The sequence below is a fragment of the Glycine soja genome, chromosome 7 (assembly GCF_004193775.1).
Source record: "Glycine soja cultivar W05 chromosome 7, ASM419377v2, whole genome shotgun sequence".
NCBI classification, from domain to species: domain Eukaryota; kingdom Viridiplantae; phylum Streptophyta; class Magnoliopsida; order Fabales; family Fabaceae; genus Glycine; species Glycine soja.
In genome coordinates this window covers 19,964,650-19,988,257 of record NC_041008.1, presented here as the reverse complement: position 1 = coordinate 19,988,257, position 23,608 = coordinate 19,964,650, and the positions used below count along the sequence as shown (strand labels likewise).

General features: G+C 35.3%; 1 protein-coding gene across 1 annotated transcript; it reads right to left on the bottom strand.

Annotated features, from left to right (window-relative positions):
• LOC114419143 (uncharacterized protein At4g15970-like) lies at nt 1–3,613 on the bottom strand. Its single transcript, XM_028384789.1, has 4 exons — nt 3,114–3,613; nt 1,370–1,735; nt 562–1,043; nt 1–441 (listed from the first exon to the last, which is right to left on the bottom strand). Exons 1-4 carry the CDS (start codon nt 3,381–3,383, stop codon nt 384–386), a joined length of 1,176 nt encoding a protein of 391 aa, XP_028240590.1. The 5' UTR covers nt 3,384–3,613; the 3' UTR covers nt 1–383.
• Between the last annotated feature and the right edge of the window lie 19,995 nt (nt 3,614–23,608).

Genomic DNA, 23,608 nt, shown 5'->3' with positions numbered 1-23,608 from the left:
TTGGAGTTTGAAATTTACTGTGTTCTGTATTGCTTGAGGGAAAACAAGATGGAGAGTTGAGCACTGGAAAAAGAACCTAATACAACATAATGTTGCACAAAATTGAGCAAAGTACAAACAATATTCAATGCATAGAACAGAATGTTATATCTTTCAGGTTGCACAAATGTAACTTCGAGTGTAGAGGTACTTCTTCAGTACTTGGTTTAGCAAAATTGATTTTTCTCTTCAAATTTGAATATGCCAGAGCTGTCTTTACTTTAGCACCATTCTGGTTGATTACAGAAGCAGACCTAACTAAAGAAAAAAAAACTTTGGTTCAGCAGCATTTCAGCTGAACTTCTCTGTCAATGTCTTAGAAGTTAACATATTCCATGAGAACTTCAACCCTCTTGAACACTCTTTTCTGGAGAACCATGATCATGCTTAAGAGAATCGAGGCTGAAAAGAAACAACCAATTAATGAAAGGAAAAGGACTAAAAGCAGATCAATAAGGGTAAATAAAATGGACCAAAAGAAAAAAGAACAAGATATTTGAATGAAGGGTATATATGGTCAACCTGCAATTCTGAGGAACCCTCCAGGAAATAATTGACAATCTCTTCAAACTTGGAGATAAGGTCAAATAATATTTCCAATCTTGAAGCATGATTCTAAGATCATGAAGTTTGCTATCCATACCATAGCAACAATTTGCATGCATCGTGCAAACTTTATTTAAATCTCTACTTGGTTCACAAAGCCCACCAAAATTAGCTGTATCCAAGAATTTCATCCTCAGTCCTAGATCAGTAATGAAAGGGTCGACCTTGATAAAATTGAGGACATCCTGATCATGGTATCCGGGATAGGTTTCCCGTGAAGAATACCAGAATTTGTAAAACTCAATTGACCTATTATTGGACTTTACAAAGTTGAACCCTCCATTGGGTCTGTTCTGTACATCATCAAAGCTGCCTGTGAAATGATCACATGCTATCTGGAAATCTGCGTCCCTGTGAAACCGAGGAAATGGGTCTCTAAACCACATGATATCAGCATCCTGGAAGAGGACACAAGTATCTAATTTAGATATCTCTATATTTAAGTCTCTCTCTAAACAAGTTCTATTTTTTGAAAAGGAAATTACTGCACAAAGAGAAACAACAAAAGAAGAAAATAAAAATAAAAATGCAAAGCTGCAAATTTGGCTGCAATGACACTGTTTACTGATACATTTTATACTAACCAGCTGGATATAAAATTAGGTAAATTTAAATGACTTGCAAACTTAAAAAATTTTGAGAGTATTCCCATGTTTACAAGATCTCAAGGATTACACAAGTCAGTCCAATTAAACATGAAAATGTTAGTAATTTAAATACTTACTGTGAACACAAAATTGTACCCCATCTCTAGAACAGAGCGTAGGAAATCAATCCGTCTCCACATCATCTTCAAGTAACTAGGAGTCATAAAGTATGCCTCTTCATGAAAATCAGTGGCTTCACTGACAAGCAAATAGCAATAGGTGTGTATTGCCTGACAGCGTATAAATGCTTTCTGGTCTAAAGCAATTATAACTAAATGATTCAAGAGCCTGCGTGTATGATCTCCAATTCTAAAGCTCTCAAGGAATAGATCAATGATTGAATTTGGTGCAGCCCATGCTTCATTTAATGTTGTCAAGATAACAGTTCTGTCTTGCATAGCAGCCTCACTCAGAATATTTTCAAGTGAATATTCATTGGTTACCTGCAAAAGAATCATTTCAGAAAGAACAAAGAATGTGACTGCCTAGGTAAATGTAGTACTTTTCAGGCATGCTATGCTTGTGAAACTAAAATTAAGCAAGAAAGGATTTAGTGTTTAGACACAAACATGGTTGAATTCTCTATATTCATAAGACCAAAGAGTAACTTAACAATGGAAGCTCTGTTTCTGCTAGCAAGGGACAATCAGTCAACTCTGTCATAGAGACCAACCATAACATATGCTACAAGTACTCAATATTGGAAATTCACCATTTGAAATTAATGAATCTAAAAATAGTTAAACATGTAGTTAAAAATGTCCAGACTTCCTAAATTCGAAGGAAGAAACTAATATTTTTTCTAAAGCAGCAGTCTGTCTTTAATTTTGTTGCCAAATTAGTCCCTCAAGATTTAACCAGTTACCAAATTAATCATTCAAATATTTAAAATGTTACCATATTTTCAAATAGAGGATAAATATTTTTAACAAGAACGGGTATATCCATTTACCTAACCATGCACATTTGATAGTATTTCAAATTTTATCATCCATCCCCCACCTTCAACTATTCTAAGAAAATGAAAGAAATCAATAAATAGCAATAATAAAATGAAATAGAACATGGATTCACCCTCTTCGGTTAACCATTTCTCATTCATCATCACCTCAATCTTTCTCAAGTAAATATCCAAACAGAGAGAAGAGAACCACAGCATTTCTCAGGCACTGAATTTCATTCACTCTATGCATTGTGAACTAGTGAGACTAAAAACTTCATATAAAAATGGTTCAACAATCCATTGTTCCAATTCACCAATATTCGTTCATCCAATCCAACCTCAAACAGCTTCTCAATACCACTCAACTTACACATAAATGATCAAACAGCCAAATTCAACAACACCATTTTCAGCTCAAAACAAAGGCTTTAAGTTGTGATCTCCGTCACAGTTCCGTCGCTATTATGGGAAATTGCAGACAAATGTGATCCATGCGGTCACAAATGTGGCCGTGTCGGTTTCCAAAACTCCACAAACCTTGAAGTTGTGGCTGAAATCACCGTGATCATTTACAATCTTTAAAATCTTTCTCAAAATCATCGCGATTGGAACATTCCCAGTTTGGAAAATCACATCCAAGGTTTTCAAGAACCGCGATTTCGGTCACAACAGCAAGGTTTTTGGAGGTTCCGCAACCGTAATTGTGATCGCATCACCGCAATCGCAACCGCAGTTTAAAACCTTGATCATATACAAACATACAAATCTTTCCGAACCGCGGTTACATTCGAGTATGAAAAGCTTCAAGAACAAGAAAACTCACGCCAACGTAAATAACACAACTACAGAGAGAAACATAGAGAGATAACGGAACTCACCGCTGCGGAATCGTTGGGCGGAAAAACGGTGGTGAAACGAGACAAGGGATTGGAGGAAACGAAGACAGAGTAATAGGCGTTTCTGAATAGCAGCACGCACGAGAGAGAGACGAGGAAGAAGAGGAGTGCAGCGCCGAGGATCCGCCGGAGATTAAGGGCGGTGGCGGTGGATTCCGGCGACATGAGGGCGGCGGCGGGGGAGTTAGCAGCGGAGTGGCGGAACAACCGTCGCCGGTTGGAAGAAGGGAGCGTCGTGCGTTGGAGAGGCATTGGGTGTCGTTGGAGGGGTCATTTCGGTAAACGGCGTGGTGTGAGCAAAACGACAGCGAAATGAAATGAATCTGAATTCTCAAGTGATGAGTGAGTTTACTGTGTTTAGTGTGAAAAGGGTAACGAGAATCTCAAGAGAAGGAAAAGTGGTGGATCAGCACTACTTCTTGATGCATTGATGTGAATGAGATGTAACGGTAATACTACTAAACATGAGAAGGGAAAGTGGGTGAGAATTTGGAGGTGTCGTGTCATGAAATAAGACTTTGACTGGATCGGTGTGTGTAGTAATCTGACGTAATGTGTGATTACTTACCTATTGGATTGGACTTGTTCTTCACGTGTTAATTAACATAGTTACACTCTGTTATTGTTTGTATAAATACTTTAATTTCTCTGACACAAAAATTTGAATAATTTCATTTTAAGTTTTATTTTTCCTTTTTCATAAATTGTTAAGCGGGGTATTGTTTAAGAGAATATTTGATAGATGTTTAATTTTTTTTTTAAATGGCAATAAGTATTTTCGATAAGAAACAAATATGATTAATATTGTGTTGTGTTCGGTTGATAGTAAATGAAAATGTGATGAATGAAAAAGAAAGGAAAGTGAGTGAAAAGTGAAATTATTCAATAAAAATTAAAGAAATATGAAAAGGAAAAAAAGATTTAAATTAAAGTGATTTATTAGGTAATTAATAAAAAAATTAAGTATTTTTACAATTTCAATTTTGCCCATGTAGTTTGTCATTTTTTTTTAAAGAACAAAATCATTTTTTTTTATTTTATGACTATATGTCTTCGGTTATAAAAAAAAAAAAAAAAAAGGAAGGTGCATAATTAATTATCTCAAAATGCATAATCAAATATGCCCTTGCAAGAAAATGAATTTGGCATAGAAATTGGGTTATCATATTCGATTATGAAATGAAGGATATTCAATTATGTTTAGCATAATCAAATATGTATGCATCATAATTGATTTTTGATTCCCTAAGGTAGATGCATAATTGGTTTTCATTGATATTGGTTAAACTACACTAATCTATTTTAAAATTGACTTTTTTGTTATCCCTTTTTAAGTGTGTTGTTCTTTGAAAACGTTGTCGTTTTGGGAATTGTGTTAATATTTAATTGTGAAAATATTAACACAACTCTCAAAACGACGTCATTTTGAAGGGATAGCATGGGGGTAGCTTAGAAAGGAACAAAAAAATCAAGTTCATCTACTTCATGTCACTAGATAAAAGACAATTTTAAAATTAGATGAAGTAGTCACGATATTCCTATAAATTTTCATTGTATTTCATGTCATTTTTGGAGTGAAATTAAAATGTTATTGTCCTCTGATTTTCAACAACTTTTGTCACTCGTGCCAAACATTTAAATCCCGCTTTACTCTTATTTTGTTGCAACCTGTGACGGAGCTTGACTGATTATTTTGAGGGGACCAATAAAATATAAGTTTTGAAATAATTATTTTAGTTTTTCAATGTAATATTAATTAATGTTTTTACTCATTTTTCTTGTAATATTCTTGTTTAATTACTATTTTAGTCTTTTAATTTAATTTTTAGGTTCAATTTAGTCATCTTATTATTAAAATATTTAATTAGGTCCTTTAATTCTTCAAAATATTTCAATTAGGTCTCTTTACTTTAAAATGTTCAATTAAATCCTATATTTATTTTTAAAATAGGTTTAATTTAGTCACATTTTTCTTCCATATGTTTCAAACATTTAAAAAAATAAGACTAAATTTGATTTAAAATGGGACTAAATTGAACCAATTTTAAAAAAATAAGGGACATAATTGAAACTTATAAACATAAATGACTTAATTGAATCATTTTGAAAAAAATACAAATCTAATTGAACTTTTTAATAATATGAGGACTAAATTGAACTTAAAAATAAATTAGATGGCCAAAATACTAATTAAACCTAACATTAATGATGAACAACAAAAACTAAAAATAAAATAATGATGATAAAGCTAATCTTGTAAAATTATTACTCTCTTTCATGTGTTTATTAATGTTTGTTTTGATAAAGTTCTTTAGAAGTAAAAACATATCTAATAATTGAATTTTCATGTGAAGATCTAATTCGTGTAGAAGAACTATCCAGATTCATCTCAAAAGAAAAAATTCTACTCTCTCCACAAAATTAATTTGCATTCAATTCTTATTGGATCTAAAAAAATAATTTAAGATCTCTAAATAATATCTACCATTAGAGTAAAAAAATGGAAGAGATCTTAAGAGTCATATGACATTGCGGGATCCACCAAGAAAATGATTAAGATATTAAAATGAAATATTTTATTGGAGACACTCCTAGGAAAAAAAATAAAAAGAAAAAATAAGATGAATTTTTACACAAACTAATATGTAAAAGCTCTTTTATTGCTAATTTAGAAAAGTTCTCTCATTGCTTGTCTAAAAAATTATTTTTAACTTATGCAAAACTAATTTTAACTTAATTATAAAAACTTGTTTATTTTTTTCTTATTTTCTTCTCAAAAAGTAATTCTAAGGATATGAAACAATTACGAAAAAGATATGTTACTTTTGCACAGATATGACAATGTTCACTTTCACTTTTGTAACACAGTCACGTAATAAAAGATTTATATTCATTTATTTATCAAAAGCGCTCAGTTGATCAATATTTCATTTAATCCATGTTTAGAAAGTATGAAAAATATAGTATATTGGGGGTGCCATATATATATATATATATATATATATATATATATATATATATATATATATATATTGTGGGAAAAAAAATTGGAGGGGGGCAATGGCTTCCTCCGCTCTCGAGATACTCCACCGCTGGTTGCACTCCTGACTTTCACACTGAACACAACGTAAGTCAAATAAATTTATTATAATTAGTAAAGTTCTTTTTCATCATTTGAATATTTAACGTAGTTATATATTTAGAATATAAACTTGAGAGTACTTATTAATCTAAAAAAAAATTATATTAATTGATACATGTGATCGGTGTATTAATTGCTCTTGCATGCACTAATGCACCCACCTCCTCTTAATAGAACATTAATTCTTACTCTTGTTTATCTACCTTATTTTATAAATTGCTTTTGCATGTATTAATTTTATATTAATCTTCCTCATTTGTAATTTTAATTCTCTAGCTGTTTATTTTCCCATTGACGAAATCACAACATATGCCTAAAATCAATGAAAACTGCAATCCCAACATTGAACCCAAGTCCTAAGAACCAATTATTGTTTCTATACTTCTTCTCTGGGAAGAGTTAAAGAGGAGAAAAGTTGAAGTAGTTATTGTTTTGTTTAGATAAACTTGTCATTGTCAATGTATTAATATTAGAAGTGGAAAATAAGAAAAATAAATTCGTTTCCCTCGTAAGCTATTTGTAAGAGTTTTCTTTATTTAATTTTTCTAAAAAATAGTTTTAACTTATATATAAATTAATTTTAGTTTATAAGAGAAGTTTAATTTTTTTAATGATTTCTCCTACAAATGCTAAAAAAAAAAAAACTTATTCAAGCATAACCACACTCGAAGCAAAGAAGGCTAAAGATTAAGAGAAAGATCAATCCATAATTTATACTACGATTAATCTTTTATTTTTATTTTGTTATTATAACTTTAGAGTGTATATATATATATATATATATATATATATATATATATATATATATATATATATATATATATATATATATATATATATATATATATATTATGTTCTTATCTGATTTGGCAAAACTCTCACACGGTGCCAGTCCTCCATGAGTTCTTCCATGAATAAGGGTGGGGATACCTACAATGATACTCTAACGCTCGAGTTAGAAGAGTAGAGATAAACAAGTGTCAATACATAGGTTGAATGAGAATATCTTACTTGAGCCTTGAGAAACTCCTTTTATAGAGGCGAAATTGGATGCTTAGATCACAATTTTCTCGTAGAGATCATATAATTATGAAAATATATGATTTTATCTTATCTTTCCTTTAATAGTAGATAACTCTCGGATTTAGAGGTTATCTCTTATCTTTTAGTTGGAAGATAAATCTTCCTTCTTTCCTTTTTTAAATTTGCTATATTCTCTAAATCTAAGTATCCCACTCGGGTGGTTGCTAAATGTGGAGATCTGCCGAGTCTGAGTAGGACATATGTCCCCCAAGCTCTAAATTTGGCCATAAGAGCTTGAGTAATTAGGTTTTGCTTAGTCGTGTGTCAGTCTGACTGTAATCGAATTTAAGGAGTGTATTATGTCTCTTAAGCCTTCTACTTAGCCCGTAATGTCAATTTGTGTTGGGTCCGAGTGAAGAGACACTTGAAACAACATCTTGTCAATTGTTACATCCATTTTGGGTGCTTTTATGCTTTCACGCGTTGTTGAAAAAGGCATAATGATTGCATCCTTTGAATTTTGAAACGTTGTTAGGATGACCAAAGGTCATGTCTCTTCCCACCCATTGATTAGAAGCTTTGGGAAGGGATTTAACAGTCTGAATGAGTGCTTCCCCTCTTCTATCTCTAGAAGATTTTAGAATAGTATAAAAGGTGAAGAACTTCTTCTCCCTCTACTGTTGCCTTTCTCCTCCGATCATCCTTCTTATCTCCAATCATTTTTCTTTCCTCCAACGTCTCTTTACTTCCGCTCTTCCCTTCTTCATCTTCCAGGTATGTTGTCATCAACCCTCATCTTTTTTCATGTCTTTTTTTGGGGAGGGTTTTACGCGCTCCAATGATGATAGGATGTTATCTCTAGAGGTTTAGCCAATAGGGGAGAGTTCCAATGATGACGCCTCTCATCTCCACGACAACTTTGCTGCCACTAGTGACCAAATCTCTGGCATTCCTGTTGGTGATGTCATCACTAGTGGCATGTTTCTCACCTTGATGTGGGTGGCACCACCCTTGAGGAAAGGGTTCGCCCTTACTTCAGTGTGCGTTTGGTTCCTATGGAGGAATCAGTCAAATCCTCCTTAAACGGTCATAGATCTAGACTTGGAAGCTATGACCATCCAAGTGATTTTGCATCAATCATTCATTCATTCCTCTTCTTCCCCTTAAAAAGCTTATTATGGCTAAGGAGTACCTTTCTATTGTTCTTCTGGATTACTCGTAGGTTAATGAGGAAGTTGGGTCCTACACAAGTAGTTTCCTAACCTATGAGTCCATTGTTGAGTTTCTCAAGCTGGCTGAATTTTGTCACATCGATCGCTCAGATGTGATGTTTGTTGAGTCTTGTTGAGAGAGTGAGCGCATTTTCATGTGTGCTTTTTCATGTGAGACTCACTTTATGTATATGTATTTTTATTTCTTCTTCATACTTCACCTCATTGTTCCTTTTGATAAATTTGAGGTTAACATGTTGAGAGAATTGAATGTCGCTGCTACCCAATTGCATCCAAATGCCTAAACAATCACGTGTGCCTTTAGGGTCTTATGCGACTTGTTTTCTATTATTTGTTGATTGTCCCAAATTCCTTCATCATTATATTGTTAAGGAAAATAAAGGGGTGACTGGATCTCCTTTACTACTATTTCTGGTAAGGCAGTCATTGGACCCTACGCTACTTCCTAAGAATTGTAAGGGTTAACTCTTTCGAGTATGTCTTGGGCCCAAGTCCATGCCTATTTATTTTACCCGGCAAAGGGTTCTCAGGTTTCCCTTCTATTGGACTTCGTCACCTACAAAGTTCATAAAAAAGCTCATCGTTTACATGTCCCATTTGAATCAAGAGGACATGGTTGTTCTTCACAAGCTTCCTAGAGGCCTTCACTCGAAAACATTGGTGGAACTTTCCTTTTCCAAGATGTCGGATGTGGACTAGGATTGTGAGTCTTTTATTCGACCTTTTTATTATTGTTTTCCTTTTGCTTTTGCTAACCAAGCCTTTCTTTTTCTTAGTGATAATGGATAAATTTGAATACTACTCCATTAGGAAGGCTCAGAAAGAGAAGGTTGAAAAGACCAAGGCCGAGAAAGCCCTAGTGGAGAAAGACAAGGGGAAGTAGAAAGAGAAGCCCTAAGATGATTTGGTTCCTTCTCATGTCACCATTAGTATTACCATCTAGGAAGGTCATGGTCCTTTGGGTGAAGGTCCTTCAAAGAGGCAAAGGCTGAAGATGGTTTTGGTTGCCGCTCCTTCTATCATAGAGAGTATTCCTACTTTCTTAACTATGAAAGAAGGGGTTTCCTCTTTGTGGGGGGAAGGATCTTAATCCCAAGGCTCTTATTCAAGCATCCATGCTTAATCAGTCTAATTGAGACATGCAAAAGGAAGTTGGTCCTCGTGCATCAATGGATTCTATTGCATATTTTGTCGTGAGGTCTTGGGGAATTGCCAAATTTTAGGGTAAAGATTTTGAGAGGACGAACGTTGAGTGTCAAAAGGCAAGTCTGGTTGTGCCAAGGCCAAACAAGCTTTGGTTGAAGTTTCCCATGCTAATGAGATATTGCTTAGGTCAATCGAGGAGTCTTGAGAGTCTCTTGTGCATGCTAAGAATAAGCTAAAAGTGGCTGAATCTTGAGAAGAGACTTTGAAGACCCAACTTTCTATTGCAGAAGACTAGACTAAGGCTCTCTAAGAAGAGATTGAGCGTCTCAATAAAGAGTTTGTTCTCCTTAAGGCTAATGTTGATAAGGTTGAAGAGAAGCTGAAGATTGATCTTGATGAGGTCGAAGTTGAGATCTTGAAGACCCATGAAGTCGGGTTTAACAAGGCTCTCCATAAGGTTAAGTATTCTTTTCAAAGATGTTGGCATTTCCCTCTTTGATGTTGGCAAGGACGTTACTCATCAAGGGGAGTTGGTCCGTGAAATGGATATGCCTATGAAGGAAGTTTTTTACTAGGCTTGACTTGTTTATTTTTCTTTGTAAAGGCTTGGAACCCAACCCATTGAATAGGGTTCCCTTTTGAGTATTTATGTATTTGATTTTCATTTGTTAGAGATAGAGGGAGCAACATGAAGAAGCTTGAAGAAGTTTTGTCTTTTTACATGCCCAACTCTTTGAGTGGCATTTGTATTGATTTTTGCATCTTAGTGTCTATCTTTCCATGTGTACATCATGCACCATCATGTAGAAATAAGAAGATTGTTTCTAAAGTTAGAAAGTTTTTCAGTGCATAAAACTCTCTGTTTTAATCAATTACATGGGTGATCGTGAACAAGAACACTTTAATCCATTACATCAATAATCTAATTAATTACATTATTCTTGAAAGTTTTCCAGATATTGAGAAGAACACTTTAATCGATAGAAATGATAATATAATCGATTACTTCAAAATAATCGATTACTTCTTCGAAATAATCGATTAAATTGACTATTTAATCGATTACAGACGGTTATAACTGTTTTCTCTATAAATAACAACCCCTTCTTCTCAATTTTGAAAGAATGAAATAAGTGAAAGGAAGAGAGAAGATTAAGTGCTTAGAAAAAGTGTCTGATTCACAACTTCTAAACTTCGTTTTTGAAGCTTTCATGGAGAAAAGTGAGTTGTGAATTTCTCTTGAGTTCAAGAATACATTCATTCACTCAAGCAAAGGTTCTTGCATGTGATTAATCAGGATGTGTCTCTCTTTGACTGAGTTTTTCATGTGTTTTACATATTGTTAGCATATGAATGAATATCTGAAGGCATGCTAGAATAGATTTTTCTAGTTTGGGTTAAGTGTAGGTTTCTCTTAGGCTCTTATTCACAAAACACCCTAGGGTTGGGTACCTTAGTCTCTTTTTCTAGGGTAGGAACTGAGATTGATTGTGATTTCTTGTAAGAATTATATATGCATAGTGAAAATCTAGTTCGTGTTTGGATTAGATAACTGGATTAACTTCTTTAGAGATAGAGAGTGAACCAGTATAAAAACTGGTGTATATTTTCTCTTGATCTTATCTTTCTTTCTCATTCTAGTCTTGATCAATTTACTAAAGGTTAAAGAAAATATCTTTTTGAAAAAGAACTTTAACAAAAGATTATTGTGTTAAGGGTGATTGATTAAATATTGGTTTATCAAAAGTTTGTAATATGATCCTTGAAAAAAAAAAATTAACTCTAGTTTTTTTAAGTTTGATTTAATTTAGAAACCAATTCACCCCCCTTTGGTTTGTGAGTTCCATCATCTTTTTTCATCATTCTCTTTAAAAATTTTAATTCAAAGTCAACATTGTTGTATATTGTCTTCGGTCAAAGCTCTAATTTCATTCAAGTATTATTTCTAAATGGTTATTTTAAGTCAAATAACTTGGTTTCGTTGGTCTGCTTTCTGCCTTGCTTGTCTAACTTCCAGTTTTATTTATTAGCCGAGTAACTTAGTTCATTGGTCTATATTCAGCCAATTGAACTAGGTCATCCAGTCTAATATTAGTCGAGTAACTTAACTTTTTGGTCTTCTTTTAGCCAAACCTCTAAGTTATATGTGATCTATACTTAATTGACTATAGTTTGTCGATCTACTGTTAGTAAGTCGAATGTTTATTTAGTCTTATCTATGCTTCAAATTTGGTCTTTAGTCAAAGGAACTTAGTTCTACTTGGATTTAGACAGCTATAAAGAAATGAAAAGAATATTTTTATTTAGTGTGAAAATCGGGTGTGCCTCATTAAAACCTCTTTAACAAAAAACCTCTTGGGAAAAAATGTTAGAGTAGGAAAGGTAGTACATCACCATTTTACAAGTTTAGCTATAGTAAAACTTGTGATAAGTGATGTTCCACGTTCCTGGAATTGCCTTGCTGATTATGTGCTCTAGTCTGTAGGTGTCATTTCCAAGTGCTTTTGTAACTTTGAAGGGTTCTTCCTAATTTGCGGCTAGCATTCCTTCTCCAAGGTCTTTTAGGGATTTTCCACATTTCCTTAGCGTCAAGTCACCTATTAGGAAGTTTCTTGGTCTAACCCAACTGTTGTATGTCCTTTTAGTTGTTTGGTACAACTCGACTCTCAGGTGGACTTCCTTGATAGTCTCTTTAGCCAATTCGAGGGCTTCTTTCAGTATTTCAATATTCTCTTCTTCTATGAAGTGCACATTTTGAAGAGAAGGTTCTCCTAATTCTACTGGTAGCATTGCATCTGATCCATATGAGAGCCAAAAAGGGATTTCACCTGTTGTCGACTGTGGAGAACAATGGTAGGCCCATAGGATGACATGAAGTTCCTCGTCCCAGTTGCTTTTGGCTTTTCCAACTTACTTTTTTAACTCTTCGAGTATGATTTTGTTGGCTGTCTCAGTTTGCCCATTGCTTTGTGGGTCTTCTATTGAAATTGCTCTGTGTTTGATCCCTAGACATTTAAGGAATTTTTTGACTCCTTTGTCAATGAACTGTGTTCCATTGTTGGAAATCAAAGTGTTGGGAATTCCAAATTGGCATACAATATTCTTCCAAATGAACTTTCGAACGCTGGCCGCCAAGATGGTGGTTATAGGCTCAGCCTCTATCCACTTAGTGAAATGATCAATGCCTACTAGGATATATTTTACTTGTTCTTTTGATAGTGGAAAATATCTAAGTATGTCTACTTCGCAAATGGCAAATGGCCATGGCGTTACTATGTTGTGCAACTCTTCGGCAGGCAAATGAGAAATGTTGCCAAAATTCTGGCATTCTTCATACTTCTTAACATATTTTGTGTAGTCTCTTCTCATTGTCAACCATTTGTACTTGGCTCTAAGAACTCAGATGTTCATCGATTGGGATCCTGAATGCATTCCACATATCCCTCTATGCATTTCATTTATTACATATTCAGACTGGTACTTTGTTAAACATTCCAACAAAGGTGTATAAAGCCTCTTTTGTATAGGTCTCCTCCCTTTATCACATAATAGTTGGCATTCCTTTTGAGCTTTCTTGTCGTTGTTGGATTTCTGGGAGTGAGCCTTTCTCTAGGATGTCTCGAATCTCAGTCCATTCTCGGTCGATGGGAGTTACACTGGCTACCACCTTGTCTAGGCTTGGTTCTAGGAATGTTTCTTAGTTGACCATCCTATGCTTGCCCTTCTTCTTTGTGCTAGCAAGCTTTGATGAAAAGTTGGCTCACTCGTTGTTTTCTATAGCAATATGTAGAATCTCAAATTTAAAGAAAGCCTTTTTGAGTTGAGTAGCCATATGGTAGTACCTTGTCATCTGTGGATCCTTGATATGATATTCTCCATTCAACTTACCAGTGATAAGCTTGGAGTCGCTCCAACACTTTAGATATTTAGCTCCTACTTCTTTAGCTAATCTCAGGCCAGCTAAGAGAGCTTTGTGCTCGGCTTGGTTATTCTTGGTTTCAAACTCGAACCTTAGGGACTGCTCTAGGATTACTTCATCTGGGTTTTTTGAGATAACCGTAGCTCAACTCCCTTTTTCATTGGATGAACTATCTACTTACAACTTCCACCACTCAAATTTTGGCTTTATGTTGGCCACCAATTCGATTACAAAGTCTGTTAGGCACTGTGCCTTCATTGGTCCCCTTAGTTCATACTTGAGCCTAAATTATGACAACTCGACTGACCAGGTTATCATTTAGCTTGCAAGCTCCGATTTTTTCATATTTGTTCAAATGGGGTGGTCAGTTTGAACCATGATCTAATGACTTTGAAAATATGGCCTTAGTCATTTAGCAGTTGTGACTAGATCCAAGGCTAACTTTTCGATCATTTGATATCAAGTTTTTGCATTTTTGAGGATTTGGCTGATGTAACAGATAGGATTCTAATTTTTTCCTTCTTTTACCATGATCACCTAACTTATTGCATGCTCAGATACTGTTAGGTATAAGATCAAATCTTTCCTTAGTTGGGGTCTAGTTAGGATGGATGGTGAAGTGAGGAATTATTTCAGTGGGAATAAGCTTCATATTCCTCACTCTACTCTTTTCCCTCCTGTATTTTTAACAATTTGAATAATGGTTTGATCGTGTCTGCTGCTCTTGGTAGAAATTTGGATGGTGCTGCTATTTGGCTAGTGAGTCTTTGTACTTTCTTTAGTGTTTCAGACTTCTCATTGTAATAATGGTTGCACACTTGTTCAGATTAGTTTTAATTCCCCTATGTGTAAGCATGAAGCCTAGACTTCCCTCCTTGTACCCCGAGTATGCATTTTTCTGGGTTCAGTCACATGTTGTACTTCCTTATCTTAGCAAAGATTTTTGCTATGTCCTCTGCGTGAGAGGTGGTGCTTCTACTTTTGACCACCATGTCATCAGCATAAACTTCCAAGTTCCTTCCTAGTTGATTGGTTAATATTTTGTCCATCAGCCTTTGATAAGTGGCTTCAGTATTCTTTAGTCCAAATGGCATAATCGAATAACAATAGTTAGTTGTGTTGTTCATGAACGTGGTTTTATCCTCATCTTGTTTGAACATCGGGATCTAGTTGTATCCAGAATATGCATCCAAAACACTAAGAATGGGGAATCCAGATGCTTCGTCAACCAAGCGATCAATACTTAGAAGCAGATAAGAATCTTTGGGGCATGCTTTATTTAGATTTGTGTAGTCAGTATACATCCTCCACTTCCCGTTGGATTTCTTTACCATCACCATATTAGCTAACCACGTGGTGTATTGCACTTCTCTAATGAACCATGTGTCTAAGAGCTTTCTTATTTCTTTATCCATGACCTTTCCCCTTTTTGGGCCAACTTTCCTTTTCCTTCACGCAATAAGTCTAGCTTTAGGGTAGATAGCTAGCTTATGGCAATCGAATTTGGGTCAATTCTAGGTATTCTGATGCGGACCATGCAAATAAATCTGCATTTGCTTCTAAGACTCAAGTTATGAATTCTTCCATTTCTATATCCATTTGGCATCCAAGTTTGGTCTACTGTGATGGTTCTCTGCCTAGTTGAAAAGGTTTGACCTCTTATGTTGGCTCTGCCCTTTTTTTTGCCTCTTTCTGATCAAGTTTGGCATCCCTCAGATTGTTGTTGAGAGAGGTACATGCCACCAATTGTGCCTTGGGTTCAATTTCCTTCTTCCCTTTACAAATTCTAAGGCTTACAGCGTAACATTCTCTTGTTGTTATCTGGTTGGCTTGCATAGTGATGATTTTTTCGTCTTCACTAAAAAATGTCATGGTTAGATGAGGTGTTGAGATAATGGCGCTTAACTCATTGAGTGAAGGATGCCCTATGAGTACATTATACAGTGTTTGTGCATTAACCAGGAGATATTTGATTATGATGGACTTTGATCCTTTTTCATCCCCAAAAGTGGTCAGTAGGTGGAGGTACCCTATTGTGTCATTCTTTTCTCCTACGAAGCCTATGAGTTGTTCTAGGAATGACCTATCTTTCTCTTCGGTATGCCCAACTGTTGGATGGCCGACTAGTATAGGTCATCGATCGAGCTTCCATTGTCGAGTAGGACTTAACATACTAGGAAGTTTGCTGCCTCAATTTTGACAACCATAGGATTATTATGGCATTGGTCAATGTTCCCAAAGTCTTCATCTATGAAAATGATAGGTGGCATGCTTCTAGTGGGCTTCTTCTCCCCTTCCACCGAATCGATCATTTTGAGGTTGCGCACATGCCATTTTCTTGCCGAGTTTGAACTTCCCCTCATGAATCCTCCAACTATCGTGTTAATCACTCCTCGTAACTGAGTTTCGAGTGGGGTGTTCCTATGGTGTTGTGCCTTAATGGTTTCTCGAGTCTTACTGCACTCTTGAATCCTTTCTCGTTCTCGCTTTTGATCTCGTGTGCGGTCTTTGTCTTTAACAAACTTTTGAGGATTCCTTTTTGGATCATCCTATTTATCTTATCATTTAGGGTATTGCATTCTTCAGTGTTGTGTTCCACCAATCATTGATAACAGCAATATTTAGATTTGTTTGCTCCTGGGGTGATTCATTTTTAGCCAACAAATGGATTAGTTTTGTAGTTCACGCTTCCTCCAATACTCAACTTCAACTTTTTGTCAAGGGAGTATAATGATTGAACTTAGATTGGGGTGGCTTGTCATTCTTTGACTTTCCTCGATTTTGTTCGCTCTTAGCTTTCATCTCTTACTCCATTTGTTCTCTGAATGTGGTCATCTCTTCCATCTGTATGAATTCGGTAGCTTTTGCTCTCAATTCATCGAACGTCATAAGAGGTTTTTGCATAAGTTATCGAAGAAGGGTCCTGATTTTAAACCCATGATCATTGATGTTAGAGCAACGTCTAGACTCAAGTCTCGAATTCGAATCCAGATTGAGGAGAATCTCTTTATGAAGTCGCGAAATGGCTCGTTTTCTTCCTATCGAATATTTGCAAGAGCTATTGCAGCAAAATGATGTGGTCTACTCATCACATGTTGTGCTTCGAATTGTGTAACAAGTGTCACAAAAGAGTCTATTGAATTTCTCAGTAGGTGAGTGTACCAATGGAGCGTTGCACCCTTCAAGGTTGTCGGGAACACTCGACACATGATAGCATCATCATTGGTGAACAAGTTCATTTGTGTCACAAATGGGTCTACGTGCTCATCCGGGTCCAAGAGTCTGTCATAACGGTCTATGTTCAACATCTTCCATCTAAGTGGTAATTGTGCTTCCATGATCACATCAACGAAGGGATGAAGTTGTTTTTCCATATTTACTGTGTTCTGCATCGATTATGTGACCAATGGTGTTCCTTCTCTCCATGTTTTGCCGACTTCGTTGGTCTTGGCCTAGTGATCCTCTTGAAGCTTTTGGAACTACTTTTTGAGGACAACATTCTCCTTTTGGAGATTTTCCATCTCTTGAGTGTTCTATTATTTAAGTGCATCCATCTCCCTTTGTAGGGTGACAATCAAAGTATGATCGTTAGGCACCTGATGTAAGAGGTCCATCACGATTGTATGACACTCATTTTCGAGGGTCCCCATGGAAAGCATTCCAAGTATGGTGGACACCTGTCCTCGTGATGGGCTTTCTTGGTTGGCTGCAGGGGTTTTATCATTGTCTGTGGCAATTGATGGTGGTCGAAGGAGAAGTTTTCCCTCGCTCCACGATAGGCGCCAAATGTTTTTACCTGATTTGGCATAACTCTCTCATGGTGTTGGTCCTCCGTGAGTTCTTTCATGAACAATGGTGGACAATACCTGCAATGACATTCCGACGCTCAAATTAAAAGTGTCGAGATAAACAGGTGTCAATATATAGGTTGGAATGAGAATTTCTTACTTGAACCTTGAGGAACTCCTTTTATAGAGATGAAATTGGATGCTTAGATCTCAATTTTCCCTTAGATATAATATAATTAGGAAAATTATGATCTTATTTTATCTTTCCTTTAATAATAGATAATTCTTGGATTTAGAGGTTATCAATTATCTTTTAGTTGAAAGATAGATTTTTTCTCTTTCCTTATTTAAATCCGCTATATTCTCTAAATCTAAGTATCTTACTTACCCGACTACCGGATATAGAGGTATGCTGAGTCCGAATAGGACAATATATATATATATATATGTCGAGTCGGAGTATTGGGACAAAAATCCCTTCAAGGCCACAGCCAGGGCATTTCCTTATCAACGCTAAATTCCTCAGATAACATCATAAGGTTCATGGATAGAAGAATATGTTAGAGATTGAATTGACTTTTGGTCATCTTCTGGTTCTTGATTGTACATGGTTCTAGGTATACTAGAGATCGTATCTAATTCTTTGAGGTTTATGCTAGAAAACTGGTTATGTGACTCAGATCTAGATAATCCTGCTAGAATTAATCAGGTCCTTACTAAAAAAGACCTTCTTGCTGATTCATACTCAGATTGTCTTGAGGCTTCTATTCTGGATGAGAAAGAGTTTATCCTATTGAAGGTTATTTCAACCTTACCACAATTATCTTGTTTAATTTGTTCTATGGTAGGGGCAGGTCTGGGGACTGAAGGCGTAGCCTTATCCATGACCCATTTTTCAGGAAGAGTTACTTCATCCCATTTTATAATTCTGGGGAGAGAAACATTAGTCTTTGTCATATCAGTGATAAACAAAGTTGTCTCTCCTTTTTGGGGTTTCAGAAGGACTCTTGATGCACAAGTGTTCATGACCTTATACTGGATTCTGTAAATTACAGTTGCCAGAATTGAACCCTCTTTCATGTCGATGCCATGAAAGTAGATATTTAGGAATAAAGAGTTAAGGATGTTTCTATCCATCAGACTCACTATTTTGTTTGGGTAACAGTTGAAATAGACTGGTCCTTGTTCTAGGCTTGTTTCTACTGTTCCTATTAAAGAATATTCGAATTTGTTATGCCTAATATCTCTTAGACACATCAAGATGATGACGCCTATACCCATGTCAATTAATGGTTTGATTGCTACCTGGACACATCCTATGTGTAGATATTTGTATTTTCTACTATGTTCATAAATTGAATTTTTTGATAATCAATGGAATTCTTCCCCTATATCTTGTCCTAGAGGAATATTATTTTCTACAGTCTTAATTATGTAATAAAAAATGTGTTTGCTTTTAGTTGTCTTAGGAACATATAATGTATCATGAGGGATTTATGGAATACTCCAGTCATCCATGTTTTGGTTTATCTCCTCGAAGCGTACTTCTTCATCGAAGAGGTTATGTTTAGGGGTGACTTCGTGGGTTTGATTATCTTGTTCAGTAAGCAAATTTAAGTTTCTTGGGTCTGAGGTTGAGGATGAAGATGACGAGCTGGAACGAAAAGAAATACGGGAAAATGAACGTAAAAGACGAGACATTATAATTTTTCATCCTCTAGTATCTTTGCCTTCATGTGGTTTCATAGAAATGTTTCCATAAATTTATATGTTACTAAATTTCCTAGATCTGGAAAAATAAAAAAATTTAACTCTTTTTTTTCAATACGATTTGAACCTTACTCCCACAACCACCTATGTCTTAATATTTTATTTAAACAATACACCTTAACCTTACTGTCCTTTCTCATCCACGGGACTTACTGCTACAATATCATTCAACTAAAATATCAGACTGTTGTACTTCTAGAAATATTGTTCAAACACATACTGTTTCGATTAAAGTCACTCTACAAAATATTTACTGTTCATACTTCTAGATCCATGAAATCAGTATAAATATTTTCTTATGGATTATATTCCTACTTTCCCATCAGGCTCTAATACCAGAGATTAGCGGAATAGATCAAATGGACAAATGAGAAGTAGGAAATAATTTAATATAAAATACAACAGATAAGTTATGCAGGTAAAATATGCAGTTAAAGAAAAATAAAAACTTAAAGAGTAAATAAAACCATAAAAGAAAATTGAAACGACGGTAACCTGTGTAGAATCAGTTAAGGAGGAAGAAGAGAAGAAATTGAAATGACAGTAATCCGTACTGAATCAGTAAGGAGGGAGAAGGGAGATAAACGAAGAAACTTGAAAATTTATTTGATAACAAAAGAAAAGCTTACAAAGAGTGTTTCCTAGAGCTTCTCTCTCTACAATCTATCTAACTATTTCTATCTGAAAAGGTGCCTTACAATAAAGTTGAAGACTCCTTTTATAGAAAATTTTAGGGTACTGTAGCTACAATACAGGTAACAAAACTGAAACTATGTCTACAGAAATCGGTAAAATTTATACATCATCCAAACAAATACCAAAACAATCGTATTCGTTTTGGTAGAAATCATCATCATTTTCTGGAGAATAGGTGTCTTCTTGACTTTGGAGTAATTTCAAAACTTCTTTTAAGTTTTTGGTGAGATGCTCCTTGGAGTTGGATCCTGCCAAGAAAATGGCTAGTTAGGACTTTTGATTGACGAATACAGAAGTCTCCAGATAGTAGCTTTCAGGAACTTTGGATGGGCTTTAAACCATATTTTCACCTTATCTGGTTCGGCCTTTGATGCATCAAACTGATTCCACCACTTGAAAAATGCATGTCGTTGAAGGGATGAATATTGCTTGTTGTTTTTCGTCTTGCTATATCTATATTACCAGGAAAATATCCAAGACAAAGAAAAATTGGAAAAATATTTTAAATCTGCGGGAATTCGTGATTCCTGATAATTAAACATCTTGTGGAATTGAGCAAATCCCTGTTGAACCTGCTCCAGGAATATTTCTAGAATTGGACCAAAAAATTCTCACCATTGAAGGAGCCAATTTGGAAAATTATAGATTGTGTTTGTCTTGAAGTAAATAAGCCATGGATTCTTGTATTTGTTGTTTTGATGCCAAAATACTTTGTTCCAGGCATCCATATAATCCAAATAGGTGTAACCTCTAGGATCAAAAGGTACTGAAATTTTTTTGATTTCATGTAAATTGGGTCCAAATTGTTTGGGTTGCAGAACTTTTAATATTTGGATTGTGGAATGGGTGTTTAACAGTGGGTCGTTTGGGTCTTTGAAGTGTTTAATAGACACTGAGTTTGAATCTATTAAAATGAATTCATAAAAGGTTCTGGTTTTATTGATAGCTGTTGGCTTAAAATGGAATCCAAGAGGAAATGCCTTGGCTATGGCCTTGAAGGGATTTTTGTCCCAATACTCCGGCTCCATCTGCAAAACAGTTGAAAATTTATTTTTGTAAATATAAGTGTTAGTGGATTTTGGGGTTGGTGTTGCCCTTTGGGTTATTAGGGTCAATGTTTGTTCCCCTTTTGAAATATTACATACAACTTTGGATTCTTTGGTTTTTTGGATAAGGGTTTTTAAATCAATTTCAGATTCATCATTTGATTCTGAGGCTATGTCAGCCCATGTTTTCTTGGGGAGCTTTGTTAGGTCAATTTCTTGGAAGGCCAAAAGTGTCTCGATTGGGAAGGCATAATTGGCCTTGGTTTGTTTTAATGTTTGGTTTTTTGAGGGTTTCTGAGTGGATGGCTCAGGTTTCGTTGCAACTAGTTGGGTTGATGACCCATCTTGTTGTTTTGGTTTCTAGGTTGATGACCCAAATTAGGTTGGTGACCCAGATTTTAAGGGTGAAATCTTTTTTGATGATGGCTCTAGTAGAGCCAACTTGAATCCTTTTTCGGAACTCTTTCCTCCTCGTAAGGAGGTGCTGGATGCCTTAGGTGGCATGGCAATTTTTTTGTAAGAATTCACGGGTAAGATAGTCAAGTAGAGAGTTTGAAGTTCCCTTGAGATACTCTATTTCGAAATAAAAAACACTTAAAATTGCTTGCCATCTCGCAAATATTTGCTTTGAGGCAAGATTTTTAACATCTTTTTGTAAAATCAGATTGAAATTTAGAAATGCACAAAACAATTGCTAAAACTTCCTTTTTAACAGTTGAATATTTTTGTTGTGCAGAATTCTAATGTTTTGATGTATATGCAATGACATTTTCTTGGGTATTGACTCTTTGTTTAAGAATACCACCATAACTAGACATGGCAAGAAAACCCATATCCGTGGGTACTCGCCCGAATCCTTCCTGACTTTGACGGGTAATACCCGAGTTGACTTGGTATGAGTTCAGGTTTGGGTTTTCCCCGATAACCAAAAGTCGGGTATGGGTACGGGTATGAGATTATTAGACCCGTCCCGACCCCGAACCAGAACCCGCCCCACCACTTAAAATCTTTAGAATTTTTGCATAATTTAATCAAAAGACATATAATTTTTATTACTAGTTAATTTTATTTTAGAATTTTTACATAGTTTAATATTATTTTCTTAATTATTTATGTAGACACACACGTTATAATAAATTTATTGATATATAAGTAGTTAAAAATAAATGTTTAACAATCAATTTATTTTTTTCTAAAATCAATTTTTTAATATTTTTTTTACAAAAAAAAATATTTTTCTAAATGGTGTGTGGAACGGGGTTGGGGATACCCGATACCCGACGGGTACGAGGATGAGACAATAAACTCAAACCCGTCGGATATCGGGTACGGGTATGGGGATATGTTGAGGAGTCGGGGTAAGGGATTGGGGAGACAATACCCGTACCCAACCCGCCTCATTGCCATGTCTAACCATAACCTATGTTAGATGCATCTGTTTCAACAATTTTAAATACCTGCGAAATTGGGAGATATAAACATTTTTTTAGATTGGACTTTGAGTTTGATTTCTTTGACTACATAGGTATGAATATCAGACCAAGGAGGAGGATTTTTTCTTAACCTATCATGTAGTGGTTTGAATATATTGTTTAAGTATAGTACAAAATCTCTGACATAATTTAGACAACCTAGAAATCTTTACAATATTTCTCTCTCTACAATCTATCTCAACATGAAAGAGGGTTCAATTTCGACAGCTCTAATTTACAAAATCCAATACAAGGTCATGAACACTTGTGCATCAAGAGTCCTTCTGAAACCCCAAAAAGGAGAGACAACTTTGTTTATCACTGATATGAAAAAGGCTAATGTTTCTTTCCCCATAATTATAAAATAGGATGAGGGAACTCTTCTTGAAAAATGGGTCATGGACAAGGCTACGCCTTCAGTCCCTAGACCTACCCCTACCATAGAACAAATTAAACAAGATAATTCTGGTAAGGTTGAAATAACCTTCAATAGGAGAAACTCTTTCTCGTCCTGACTAGAAGCCTCAAGACAATCTGAGTATGAGTCAGCAAGAAGGTCTTTTTCAGTAAGGACCCGATCAATTCCAATAGGATTATCTAGATCTGAGTCACATAACCAGTTTTCTAGCATAAACCTCCAAGAATTAGATACGACGTCTAGTATACCTAGAACCACGTACAACCAGGAACCAGAAGATGACCAAAAGTCAATTCAATCTCCAATATATTCTTCTATCCATGAACCTTATGATGTTATCTGATGAATTTAGCATTGATAAGGAAACCTTTAGAAAAGACTTTTATTCTCCAGAAAATGAACCTCATAGGAGATGGTTTTTTTAGCATTTTAGGGGATAAAAAAGGCAACAAATTCAATAAAATTTTTATAATTTGTCAAAAGAGTCAAAACTAATATTCCTTTCTTTGATTGGTTCCATACATATACTGTCAAAGAAAATATAGATTACCCTTGGCAACATGACATAATAGGTGATCCAACAACCAATGTTATTACCAACTAGCAAATCAAAGATGGTGAGGTAATCCAATCGGAACTACCTCCCACAACGTAATACCAACTACCAAAGGTCAAGGACAATAGTGATAAACCTGTCATGGCCACACCATTTAAGACAAAGGATGTCAACAAGAGATAACCCCGAAGGATATTAGGAGCCTAATGGAACAGGCTAATTACACCGACAAATACCTTCAAGTGTTAGGGGAGTCTATTAGTAAAGAA